This window comes from Pseudorasbora parva, chromosome 1 (assembly GCF_024679245.1).
Source record: "Pseudorasbora parva isolate DD20220531a chromosome 1, ASM2467924v1, whole genome shotgun sequence".
In the NCBI taxonomy this organism is placed as follows: Eukaryota; Metazoa; Chordata; class Actinopteri; order Cypriniformes; family Gobionidae; genus Pseudorasbora; species Pseudorasbora parva.
This window is the reverse complement of record NC_090172.1, coordinates 48,453,106-48,467,200: the sequence shown is the minus strand read 5'-3', so window position 1 is coordinate 48,467,200 and position 14,095 is coordinate 48,453,106. Positions and strand designations below refer to the sequence as shown.

Sequence of the window (14,095 nt, the reverse complement as noted above, 5' to 3'; positions counted from 1 at the left end):
ACTGAGTCACGTTCGATTACGACAGTCAATGCGATGAAACTCTCTCCAAGATTATTTACTGTTTCTGTTATTATGCTTGATCTGTAGATAACGCTCTAGTTTCTCAAAAAATGACTTTTATCTTGCTGGCATTTATTGCTGTAAATCGTGTTACTTTCTACCGGGTGTCTGTTAGATCACAACACTGGATTAGAGATTGTATTGTTCTTAACACACAGTAACTGAAATGTTAAACTGTTAAAATAAATGGCTTATAAGAATACTGCATAGATACACTACGCGTCTATGTCTTGTTTTGAACTTCTCAGTGTGGACGGAGACACGGAGCGTGGCACGCTGTGAGCATGTAACTCCGTGTTGCTTTAAGCACATCATCCAGCGCACGGGATGCGCATACGCGCTTTGTGCCACTCTATAATATAATACTTTTGCGTTACGAAAGCCTTAGTAATAGCCTTTCTTGTTCTGCCCTATCTATAATATGTTGCTGCCTCATTAAAAAGATACACTATACATTTAAAATAAATGTAATTTCTTAGTATATAGGCCCTATTTCTATAAATATATTTACTTGATTTTCATGAATATTTTGTGTAACATTTTAACAGATTTACAGCTACAGCTACATTTCATTTATTTTTCTCCCACTAAATATTTAGATTTTATACAATTATTGTGCACTCGTGATTTTGTAACTTTTGCTGCTGAATTATCCACTAATCTAGTTTATTCACCAACTATAGTAGTAGGGTATTTTTGTCATAGATTGTGATATTTTTTATTTATTGTTGAAGTCTGTATTTAGTGGATTTTGTTTAACTCACAAAAGAGGGATTTTCAATTCAACACACTAAGGTTTAGAAATTCAGTGAACAAAAGAAATTTAGAAATTTAGACAAAACTGCACTGCTTAGAAATTTAAACAAAACTGCACTGGTATCGGGTCGGTTTAGTATCGGTATCGACCGATACTCCGAATTTTTAATATTGTATCGGTTCTGAAAAAATGGTATCGGTGCATATCTGTGCATCCCTAGTGAAAACCGGGATAGCCTGAAAATTCAGTCAGTGACGGGGAAAGAGTGAATTTGATTTAAAAGTAAATTCCTATGTAGTACCAGTGGACTAGCCCACACAAAAATTCAGATACTCAGAATTATAAATATCATCATCATAAAAATAGTAAACACAAGAAGCCAACTATGCTTAAAATACTTATTCTTTAAGTATCTCGATCAAAAGCTTGAGTAGAAGTATAGTCCAAATATACTTAGACCTTTCTGTCATTATAAGTCAAGTATAAGTGCAATTTTTAAGTTTATCTCTGTGAAGTACATAAAAAGTAGACTGAAAGTATACTTTCTTATTTTTTAGTTTAAAAGAAGTATACTAGCACACTTGGATAAACTTCTTTTACGTAAGGGATAGCGTGAGGAAGTTGTTTATTCTCTGTGCCACTAAGAGCAGACAGGATTGAAATTGTTTAAAATAATTCTAGTTGGGCCTGCAGTGTGGTTGAACTCTAAAATTAGCCTGTGTCCACATTTTCTTTGATTCCCAAACAACTTTGTCCACGTTTTGAACATGTAGAATCCTGACAAATGTCAGTCATGAGCTAGATCCATTTGGTTGTAGAATTATTGTGCAAAATGCTATGGTTTATTTATGCTACAGCATTGCCATTGTAAGAATTACATGTTGTTTCAGTTGGGCTTGACTTTTACAACTTCACCAGAAACTCGAAATAAAGCAACCTTCCATGGCCACTCAGTCTGACATGATAAAGACATGCTAGCACTGTAAACCTCCTCCTTCCCCTTCCTAGTTTACTGTCTCTTCTTACTCACATCCTTTCTTTGGATTGTAAATTATTGTCCATCTGCTGAATTGAAGTCTCCTTTTTCTCTTCTTTCATTGTGGGTTTCTGGAAGACCGTTTTTTTAAACTTATTGCCTCAAGAGTTATGAGACATGCTGCAGAAGCAAAAAAGTCAGAATTACCACCAATACAGGACTTAGCTGATGAAATTGTGAAGTTCTAATTTTAAAATCTGTAAAAACAAATACAAAAAATATGTAAAACTTGAAGGTCGGCAACATGTTTCTACCACATTAATATCAAAGACTAGCTTATCCTGTCATAACCTGATATACAACAGAGCTACACATTCACCATTAAAAACATGTTAATGTTAGCTGGTGACTTTGGAATATTTTAAAAAGAGCTTGTCGTGGCCATTAGAGAATATAACATTTATTTGTTCTATTGTAGTTTGTTTTCTTAGCTCTTGCTTTATCATAGTTTACCTATCTTCTAAATTTGAGAGTTTTTAGGCTAGCATTATGAAAATTATTGAAATATTGAAAATTGAGATAATTATGAAATTTCAATGGTATCAAATCATAACCTTATTTGAAACAAAAAACTATTGTGATATATATTGTTGTCATAAAATATAAATAAAATTAGTCATATCATGATATAAGATTTAGGTCATATCAAGCACCCCCTAAGACAAAATACTTTCAGTTGACTTTTTATGTACTTCACAGAAATATACTTAAATTTTCACTTAAGTATACTTGACTTGTAGGATACTGACAGAAATGTGTAAGTATATTTGGCCTATACTAGAGATAAGTATAATTAAGTATTCTAAGTATACTTGACTTGTTGTTGTGTTTACTCTATTTATTGAGTAGCTATTAAATATTGTTTCACATAGTTTTGCATACTGTCTTATAAACTTAGATTTTCGAAAATATAAATTTATAATGAAAACAGATATGTTCCTGATTCTTTGTATATGAATTTTTATGTACTCTAGGCCACTGGTAGTGTACATGGGAATTTACTTCAAATAAAATTCACTCTTTCCCCGCTACTCCGGCTATCCATGTTATACGGAAGGGTGCGCTATTGCGCTTCTTTTAGTACAGAATCTCTGGATCAAAACACAGGTTAAGAAGAAACAGAAACAACTGACAGAAGATTGCTAACGCAAATGTAAAATAACTTGATCATGAAAAGTTAAACAGCATAAAAGTTCAAAACTACCTAATGTTACTGAATGAATTGTTGAACCCATGAAGAGGAAACGACTGACAAGCTTTGGAGGTGTTGATGTTTGAACTAGTTTACTCCATCTGTGTTTTGATCATCGTTCTTATTAAAACAGCAAATTATACTAAGAAGTTCACATGTAGTACAGATGTAATGAGAAACGTAGTTGTGTATGTGTACTTAAAGTTTACTACTGTTACACTTATAGTACACTTAAATGTATAATTATATATACTAAGGGTGCTTTCACACTTTTCACCTGGAACGAACCCGAGTTTGATTGCTCCCCCCTCCCCCCGTTTGACTGTGTTCATATTATATTATTTGGTTCTGAACCAGGGTTCGTTTGCGCCATCAAAGCAGCAGCTGTTTACCCGGTTGCTTAGTAACGACTGCCAGCGTGAAGGCGGCGAAATGCATAGCGTTGCTCCCGTCACTTTTATATTTTTGTTGTTGAACCGTTGGTTTTGTTACCAAAGCTTCAGTATGTAATCACTTGAATGCACTGCAAATGCTCTAAAGAACGAGCAGAAATGAGCAGAAGACGAGCAGAAATGAGATCTACAGCTCTGCTTGCAGTATGTCAGTGACACTCTTCAGGTAAATGAATGAAACGGCCACAAAACACACATTTATATCCAATCATACGTCATTAATAGCAGTTCTCTTCCGCGATTTAGTATGATTGCGTTCACATCAGCAACAAACCATACCGGAGTTCACATGAACCAAACCCCAGACCACCTTTTTAAGTGGACTCAGGTATGGTTCGCGGCTGCGCACCCGAGTTCGGAAGATCGCGTTCACATCATCCAAACCAACTGAACTCTGACGTCATTCGAACCCGGGTGTACACCAAAAGTGCAAATGTGAACGCACACTAAATGTGGGCCAATTTTGTCCCAAGCAGTATTGAAATAGTACACAAGTATACCACTAATACATTGATATTCGTAAACTTACTAAATAACGTATACCTTAAATACTTGAACATTACTTAAGTATACTTAATAAAATAGTATACTTAGAAGTATGCTTCTTTTTCGTAACTTTAGAATATTTAATTTTGACATAATACAGCATATGTTAGATAGCTATTTGTAACATAAGCATAACGTCTATAAACACTTTTATTTTAACCAGGTCAGTGTAAAATGTCTGGTAGCAATTCGACTTTCCAGTGAAGATGTTTCACCACCCATCTCAATGACTTCATCAGCTGTTGAATACTGGGGAATTCCAGCCATCAGACAGCTCTTAAAAGCAATTTGGATGAGCGACAAAATGTCTTCAATAGAACCATTAAAACATCAGGGCTTGTGTGTAAAGGTGGTGAAATTTAATAACCAGTTGCTTAACATTTCCCAGCACTTTTTTCAGAAAGGAAACCAATCATCTTTCCAGCCTTCTGATTTCTGCCTCTATCTAACTTATTCCATCTATCCGTCTGTATGTCTGTTTCTCTCACTTGAGCACAGATGCACATTTTTTTCATTGGTTTTGGTTGTATTCCTGTCTTACATTCTTTTTCGCCATCTGTCTGTTTACTTCTCTCTTCCTGTCTCAGTTTCACTGTCAATCTATCTTTGTTTATTTCTGTTCTTCTTACATAAATTCCACCATCTGCTTGTCTGTTTGTTTCTTTGTGTTTGCTAGCTTTTCTTTCTTTCTGCCTTTTTGCCCTGTGCCCAACTGCCTGTCCTTTGGGCCCAGTGTTTTAGAGCGGATGGCCACCCATCTGCACCAGTTTATAGAACCTGTCTTCCCCAGTCAAAACTCAGAATAGCACAGTATTGCAACTGTTTCAAAAGCAGCTGGGTGTTATTTGCATAAAAAATGACCAAAATGAAATATTAGAAATGATGCCAAGGATCCTGGGAGGAAACCTTATTTACAGCACTCTTGCATTTTACATGTTATGTAACCAGTGAAACAAAACGGTGGTTGTCTGACTAGCTTCTTGTGCTGACAGCTCCGTGATGGACGGGAGTCCATTACTAACATCAACAACACCTTCAAAGGGAAATTTGTTATGTTAGATGTGGGATTTGTTGTTTAATTGGCCAGATAGTCTGTCAAGATGACTTCTGACAGTATGTACCCTTGAAAGAGGGAAGGAAAGATGGACTGAGAGAAGAGAAATTATGTGACTGATTTTTAAATAATGCATGGACCCATTACCTAATTTAATCTCCAACTGGGGACAAACAAAGTAGTTTATCCTCAACTTTGACTAAGTTGAGATGTCTGGCTGACTGTACTGAGCTATTGATAAAGAGTGTCTGAGTTGTTCCTCACTCCACAAGTGAAATGTCTTTGATATTTTACACGCGCTTATGTGGGGAGATTTTTAGGTATTTCAGCCAAAATTGTTCTAGTGAAAAACATATCAGTTACTTTTCTAAATAGCCTGAGAAATACTCTTGGAATTTAATGAATCTTAACCTCCAAATTATACTGTATGTGTCATTTAAGAAATGGAAAGTTAGTGCTGGGGAGTCTTCCGTTTCAGTAAAAAGTTGTCTGACACAACATCTTATCACAAGTGTTTGTCACTAGTGTTTCATGAATCCATTATGCTGATTTAATTTGCTTGTGGCATGTATGCCAAAAAGTTCTATATAATGTAGTAAAATGATTTCCCAGCAGTTTATTGCATCATTAAACATTTCGGATATTTTAAGTTACGTTTTTAAAACAGTCTTTTTGTAATAAAATTGCTGTGTGCAATCTATATTGTGGATGAAATAAAGTTGTTTAAAGTATTAAAGTAACGGAAATAGCGTCAGACCAGGGACTATCCCTTGGTTATTGATTTGTTTGGCGGTATATCTAAATGCAAGCATGATTTGCAAAAAATGTTTTAGTTAAACTCTACGAGGTCAAAAAAATGAAAGATGAATACATTTTTCAAAATAAGATCAATAACGTGCATGTATGAAATGTGAATTTAGAATGATGGATTCCCATTTTACACCCAATTTTAAAGGGATAGTTTACCCAAAAATTAATATTCTGTCAATACTTCTTCACCCTTATGTCATTCCAAACCCGTAAGACTTTTGTTCATCTTCATCATCATCATCATCATCATCATAAATTAAGATCTTTTTTTATTAAATCTGAGAGATTATTTCATAAGGAGAGCGTACATATTTAATTAATATGAATTGAGCTGTTTAGTCCAAATTTTCAGAAGAGACTTGAAAAATGTAAACATTGATCACAAACATAAACAGAAGCTCGAACCTGCTTGGCACACACAAACCTCATTGGATTTTGTAGAAGCTCAAATGTGCTTCGTAACATGCACTGTAAAAATAAAAATCAGGCCCCAATTGAACATTTTCTGGTGACTGATCACATTTAAATTTTTCAGTTGGCCAAATTGAATTTCTGTGAATAAAATTGCATAAATTCAGAGAAATACAATTTGGCCAACTAAAAAATTTAGATGTGATCAGTCACTAAGACATTTTCAATTATTTTAATTTTTATTAATAATTTTTTTTACAGTGTGAGAATGGTTCTTTTTTTTTTGCAGAGAATGATCCTCATTGGTTCTCACACGCCAAACTTCCGTTACTGATGTGTAGCATAACTGATGTGTGCGTCGATGAATGATAAAATCTGTTCATCATTTAAATTGATATTCAGAAAATTTTGACTAAACCGTTCAGTTCAAATTGATTAGTTTTACAATCTCTTCATCATGAACTTTTTGAAGCATCAATGTGCAGAGGGACAGAAAGCTCTCAGATTTCATTGGGATTTTTTTTTATTTGTGTTCCCGGAGATGAACAAAAATTCTTACGGGTTTGGAATGACATGAGGGTGAGTCATTAATTACATTTTAGGTGAGCTATCCCTTTAAGTCATTGCTATCAAGCTCACTCTTTCTTTTACCGTTTTCTTTCACTTTCTTTTTTTTTCTCTTTCTTTTTTAGCTTGTCCAACTGGCACATATAAACCTGAATCAGTTTCTGGAGGTGTGAGTACCTGCCTGCTCTGCCCAGACCCTCATCACACATCCAGACCTGGGAGTACAGATGTATCCGACTGTGTGTGTACAGAAGGCTACAGACCACAGAACAACACATGCCAAGGTGCTGATCTATCTGCATTATTTCTTTAACCATACATCTGGTCAACATTTGTTTATAGGTATGTGTTTGTATGTGTGATTTTTCAAACAGAACATTACAGAACACCCCAATTTAACTCTCCTGTTCTCTTGTTTTCTATTCTTCCTTCTGCAGTGGTGGTCTGTCCAGTTCTCTCTCCTCCAGAGAATGGCTTCTTCATCCAGAATGTGTGTAATAATCAGTTTAACGCTGCATGTGGGGTGCGCTGTCACACAGGCTTTGACCTGCAGGGAGATGGAATCAGACTATGCCAGCCAGACGGGACCTGGTCAGGAGTTCAGCCGACCTGCAGAGGTGAGGAGGGGGGGGCGACTAAAATTTGATCACATTGTTTCCAAGAGTGTACGCTATACACAGTGGTGGCGTCTAACTACTACACAGGAAGATGCTCAAAATCCTGCCACGCCATTGACATAGTTTTCCATTAAATTACATTATATTTGTTATATACTCATTATTATATACTCATGGGGATGAAAGACTACAAGTCCCAGAATGCACTTGCTTTGCTGGCTGCCCTGTGAGGCCAATCCCAAAGCCACCGCTACTGGATCACTGGATCACTTTCCCACTGCGTTCATTTTTTATAAAATCATTTCAGCTAGAGAAAAGACACTACAATTAAAAACCGAAGGTGTCTGTTCAATATAATGTGAGAGAGCCAATCGAGTGTCATGGCACAAACGCAGCAGGAGTCAGATTACTAACACGAGAGCTGAGGTAAGCGTGATCGCGGCATACATTCACAGCTGCCGTGTTTTCAGTTCGTGCCTTTGGAAGCTTAACTAATATAGGAATTAATTTGAAAAGTTGAAATACTCACTTTGCTCCGCCGGCCGCTGCTCCGTTTACATGAATGCCCGCAGCTGCCTGAGCCGAGTGCTGTAAGTGAGATCCCAGCCCACATGGATGGGCTGAACACATCCGGAAATAGCTCCCTCTACTGGCTGTAGTCTTTAGCCTCTGGCCAAAAAATACTCAGATGACGCAAAATGACGATATTTGCGTCATCGGAGTATATTTTTCCAGAAATAAAATACATAAATATCTTGTCTCAGGGGGATATGAGGGGGTTGGGAGCATATATATCCATAATAAAGGCTAGATGTCTTACGGCGGAGTCACGATCGTCATCACCGGCGGCCATCTTGTCACAGGCAAGCTTTCTGTTGGGCTCCGTGGAACCTGATGTAAGATGAGTGATCTGTACGAACATAAATACTCTTATCTCGCTGAAATCTTGACGGATTTACAAATGGTTTGGTTTCTTACAAACGTTATTAACATGGCTACAAATCTGGATGCATTAACACGTTGAAATTGCAGCTTTTTGTTTCGATAAACGACTTATGGGTCCTGCAAACTGTGCTATTTTTCAAAATCCTTTGGGAATGTCCCTTGTCAGACTGTACGAACATGATCGCCATGTCACATTGTAAGATCTCAGTTGACATTAATGTCAGACTGCACGATAGTTAAGGCGCGCTAAAAACGGACGCGCGCAAGAAAACTTACCCGGAGTTTTATATCATCAATGAATGACGCGTTCAGTGACAGTGAGCTGCATTACACGCGGGGCTGAAATGCTGGCTACAAAGAAATCTCTAGCACTCGTTTTGGTCATAGTTTGTCTTGAAAAACGGAGATATTTGACTGTCGTCGTAGGAGAAGTCACACTGCAGGATTGTGTGCCAAATCTTCTGACACTGCCAGAATTTCGTCTGAGGTAAAATTTGATCGCAGCGCTCATTAATCGGCTGCCATAAATTTTTGCCTAAGATCTGAGGAATCTTTTAGGATTTGCTAAATTTGTCCCAGACGGTCAAATCGTGGCCAAAATCGCACAGTGTGCACCCGGCTTTAATCGTGCAGCGTGTGTAAAAAAAACAATATTCTAGCCACTATAACTCTGTGCCAGTACTTCACACAATTATTCTGCTTGTTTCCTAAGAAACTACAGGATCTCAGCTTTCTAAAGAGGTAAGGCATTTGATGGTAGGCAAAATTAGGTGGGAAAAGTGATCTCTGAAGTAGGCACAGTGAAATGTGTGTGTGTGTGTGTGGGGGGGGGGGGGGGGAATAATGTCCTCAACTACTGTCGTAAGCTCTGTAATCCTACAACAGGGGATGCCATCGCGCGTGCATTTGTTGACATGACAACCCTGATAGCCCTGAACTAGTGATGCGTGGCTTGTCTCATAACCCGCGGACCCCGTATGTCTATTTAATGGTCGCGGGTGCGCGGCGGGTTGTAAAAATATATACATTGGTGCGGTGCGGGCCAAATAACTTCATAAAAGTACAGTTCTAACAGTTCTAACAGTTCCCCTGAACACTGCAAGAGTTTGAGTTCTTCTGGCGTCGCGTGTGAAATGTCTTCATCCCAGGTAACGTTACAGTCAGTGGCATGTTCCAGCATGTCATATGAATATAATTTCATGGGTTTTATTTTTTTCAAACGCCAAATAATCACGATGCTCACGTTTACAAGCCAGCGTCATTATAGTAGTCTATTGGTTACCGTTTTACAGAATCTATATGATACTAGGGGTGTCAACAATAATCGATTCGGCGATGCATCGCGATGCGGGGCATGAACGATTCAGCATCGATGCGGCAAAGTGCCATAATCGATTATGTCACTGTTTATTTTCTGGCGGACGATAAAATTGTGAAGTTTCAAATACTTCCGGTTCCGGGCGCAATTCACCTTTATTCCACAAGGTGGCAATGTCTGATACCCAATGATGAAGTGTTATAGTGAGAGGTGGGGGAGAGGACGCTGGCGTCGTCTGTTCGCCGCTTCTCCACCCACAAATGATCATGTTAATGTACTATTAGATTTAGATTTTATTTTATTTCCTTATGTTTGTGACTAGTCTAACAGTCAGAGCTACAATTGGGGCTGTTGCTGATTGCTGGCAGCCACTGAGAGGACGTTGTTCCTCGTTTCGCCGTTTTCCACCGCTTCTAATGTTTACGTTTGAATTGCTGCGGTTGGTTGGTTCTGGTTTGGTGGACATTTGATGTTTCTCGTCGCGACTGCTCACTGGTGGTCTCCCTTGGGCTTAAGCTGCATGGTGGCTGAAGTTTGCACCGGGCTAGCGTCATCTGGGCCATCGTAATCGGCGTCCGGCATGATGTTGGGATGTTCCGCTTCTCGGCTGCGCCACTGTTCCGTCCTGCATTGCGGCCGTGGAGCGGCTTGGACTTCTGCGCCGACCCCGGTGTGTCCACAGAAGTGCCCGAAAAAATGTTCTGCCTCCTGCATGGTGCTGCGGCGATCCCCATCGTTTGAATCGTCATGAAGACCCATCATCTGGTCTTCAGCTGTCCTGCCTCGGCGATGTCATCGGGACACTGCCGCTGGGAGAAATCTGAAACATGGAGTGGCCCACAGTGTGCTGCGGAGCTAACAGAGACTCCACCATCAGCTGTTTTCTGTTCACCATCAGCTCTGTTTCTGTTCACCATCAGCTCTGTTTCTGTTCACCATCAGCTCTGTTTTCTGTGTTGGTTGATTGTTTGTAGTATTCTATATTTTTTACTTGTTATTCATTTTTTGTTGTTATCCCCCCCCCCCCCCCCCCCCTTTGTTGCACTTTGAGATTCTTCGGAATGAAAAGTGCATTATAAATAAAATCTATTATTATTATTATTATAGTAGTTACCTCTGACAGAAAACCAAACAATAATTATAATCTGCAAAACTTGAAATGGGTTAGTGATTTACTTCAGAGAGCAAGTACTAAACACAATCATATGTTAGTGTCACTGTCTCTTGATGATGGATGTGGTCAAGAAGCTGTCAGTGATCAAAATATTGATTTTGAAGACATTGAAAATGAGTTTGGAGAATATGCTGGAGATCGCGAATATGAGCAGATGCTGAATATACTGGTAAACGAGCTCTGACGAGGTCATATGATGATGGTATTAAACATCTGCTCAAACTGAATCCTTCCAAGCTCCAAAAAGGTAACGAAATAGGTTTTATTTTATTCTTCTGTAGCTGTTACTCTAAAATCAGGAGTTTTATATATTATCACGACAGGTAGAGGTCTATCCATGTTAAATATAGATCTGGGTCGCTAACGACCTGAATATGTAAGAATGTTTGGTGAAACAGTCATGCATTTAAGGGTTAATTGCATTTTATTTAATTTTATTTAATTACATTTTATTTTATTTTATAACTTTTATGTCAAAGATACAGGAGACACATAGCAGCCAATACAATCTGTTGTTTAATATCTGCTTGTATTGCCTCATGACTGATGAAAAATTTGCTTTGTGTGCGTAACAAGCATGACAGCATCGGTCGGGCACGCCTCCTTCAGCTCACGCCGACGAGCAAACGCTGGTCACATTTTGATCCTCGTCCTGCCTTTAATCCCATCACTTTTTCGTTTCCTCTTATTGCTTTCCTCCAACAAAACCTTTTCTTTCTTATGTGTCTGTGCTGCTTCGGACATGACTATATTATCCGACAAACAAAGTTGGGCTCGCACGTCCGAATTTAAGGAAGTGTGGGTGGTGGTGGAAGTGACGTATATGCCGTAAAGCAGTCAAATTTTGTAGTTCTTTTTGTTCTCGGGTTACTACCCGAAACCCGAAGTTTAAAAGTACGATTAAAAACGATACAGACCCCATCAGGCTATGGCAGACGTGTCATTCAACCTATTGTAAGTCGATTTATCATCACAAGAGTCTTAAAAATATATATTATGAAGGTTGAAAAGTTACCTAGTGCTGCTTTAAAATAAACTTAGTTTGCATGTTTTTTATTTTATTTTATTTTATTTTATTTTTTAAAATACAAATTATTTTATTAGGTATAATAGTGATATTCTTATTATAAAGTGTGTGTATATAGTGTGTGTGTGTGTGTATATGTATGTATAATAATATTTTTGCACAGTTTTAGTAGCCTATATATTGATTTAACATACATACCTTGTGTGTGTATATTCATTGCACCTATCTGTTCCGTTCAATGTTACTTTCATATTGAAGTCCATGTTACAATTATTCAAGTTTGTAGTGGCATAACTACATCTCTGACGTTTATAACAAACGAAAATTTAAATCGGTTTGAAAAAAAGTTTGAAAATCGGTTGAAATTTGAGCAAGTTATGGTTATTTAAAAGTACACGCACCATTAAAACACACTGTTACGAGTGAGCGAGCTGCCTCTGACAAGATGGCCGCCAGTTGCGGACGGCGACCTCCATTGGCCAACAGCGCGCACGAGACATCTAGCCTTTATTATGGATATCTATGGTTGGGAGCACGATCATTCGAATATACTCCCGGGTTTCTACTGATACAAAGCCATATGCTATTTGCTGAAGTAACCCTTTAAGCACTGAAGTACAGAATGACGCATCCTGTTCGTTGTCCTAGTTTAGTGCCTAGTCATGTGTGCTAACTAGCTTCACAGTACTGGAAACAAGAAGTTTAAACCAAACTGGAACAAGGACAAAAATGCTATTTCTTTTAAAAGAAGGGGGAACACCTGATTCAGGCCTGCTAATTAAATCAGTCACACTTACATGCCAAAGATGAAAACCTGGCATGGGATAATTAATTCAAGCGAGCAGTGGAAGTGATGAAAAATATGAAAATGTTGTTGTTTATTACATTTTATTTCTGACAATACACACCGTTTTTTAACAGGCTTATTTCAATCATTGAAAATGCACATTTCCTTCTCCTCAGTTAACACGAAATCATCCATCATTCATTGAGTTCAGCAGATGACTTAAGGGACCTGTTTTGGTCCCTTAAAGTTTAAGGCTGAATGGCTGCTAAGGACTTTATTGCAACGTATAACTAAGTAATTAAGGGAAAATAGTTAATGACAGCCTTGAGGTTCCTTAAGTGGACTCTTAGGTTTTTACTTGGAACCGATGTTTCACTAAAAAACAGGTCCATACTGTACAATTTGTAACAGTCCTTTACGACTGTTGTACGACTGTCAAACTGTGGGATCTTAGTTGTCATTATTGTCAGACTGTCAAGAAATGTTCAAAATCATAATTTGATTGATACTGCCAGAATTTCATCTGAGGTAAACTTTTATTGCAATGGTCATTAATTGGTTGACAGTGAACATGTCAAACGAACGATCAAAGACTTGAGATTTTGGCCTAGGATCCATGGAAACTTTTAGGATTCACAAAATTAGTCTCAGACAGCCAAATCACAGCCAAAATCGTCCAGCATGACCCCGGCTTAAGGGTACCTTTAACCTTATAATTTGGGGTTTTCTTAACTTAATTTGCTTTCATGCAACCAGGCCCTGGATTTTATGACATCACCAGTAAAGTGAAAATTTTCTCTTTCATTTCTCTCACTGATTCTTTTACTCACTCTTTTGTGCTATTTTTGCCTCTAATTCCATCTAAGCGGAAAACATTGGTTTTATTGTCAGTTTATGTGTTACACAATTGATAGCTCAAAGGGCTTTTAGTCACCCCATATGTTTCATCACCCCCAGAAATGCTAATATACTGCAGCCCGTGAATATGTATGTGTGTGTGCAGTGGGGCTCATAAAGCTATTTCTCTGCATGTCGGCCTGCAGAGCTCTGAGTTCATGTGTGTTTAGATAGCTGGAAAGTAAACTCGAATGCTTTGCCAACTATGTGAGTGCTTACACACTTCAACACACCAACAAATGAATACAATATGAATGTGCACCCACACACACACACACACACACACACACACACACACACCAAATCACACACTCAGACAGATGCATGTATGCAAGTTAACATGTCAAGAGTTCCCTCTCTTGTGACCTCAGCCCTGAAATAATATTTTGGATTTTCTTTGTTTGGAAACAAATTACAGGTCTCAAAGACCTTACCACAGACTTAG

The 14,095-nt window shown here is 38.1% G+C and overlaps 1 protein-coding gene across 2 annotated transcripts in view; it reads left to right on the top strand.

Moving 5' to 3' along the window:
• Positions 1-14,095, top strand: part of svep1 (sushi, von Willebrand factor type A, EGF and pentraxin domain containing 1) — a 105,071-nt gene that overhangs the window by 39,541 nt on the left and 51,435 nt on the right. For both annotated transcript variants that reach the window (XM_067443961.1, XM_067443952.1), the window contains exons 4-5: positions 7,011-7,169; positions 7,323-7,502. In XM_067443961.1, the coding sequence (XP_067300062.1) occupies positions 7,011-7,169; positions 7,323-7,502 (339 nt within the window). The remainder of the gene's footprint in view (positions 1-7,010; positions 7,170-7,322; positions 7,503-14,095) is intronic.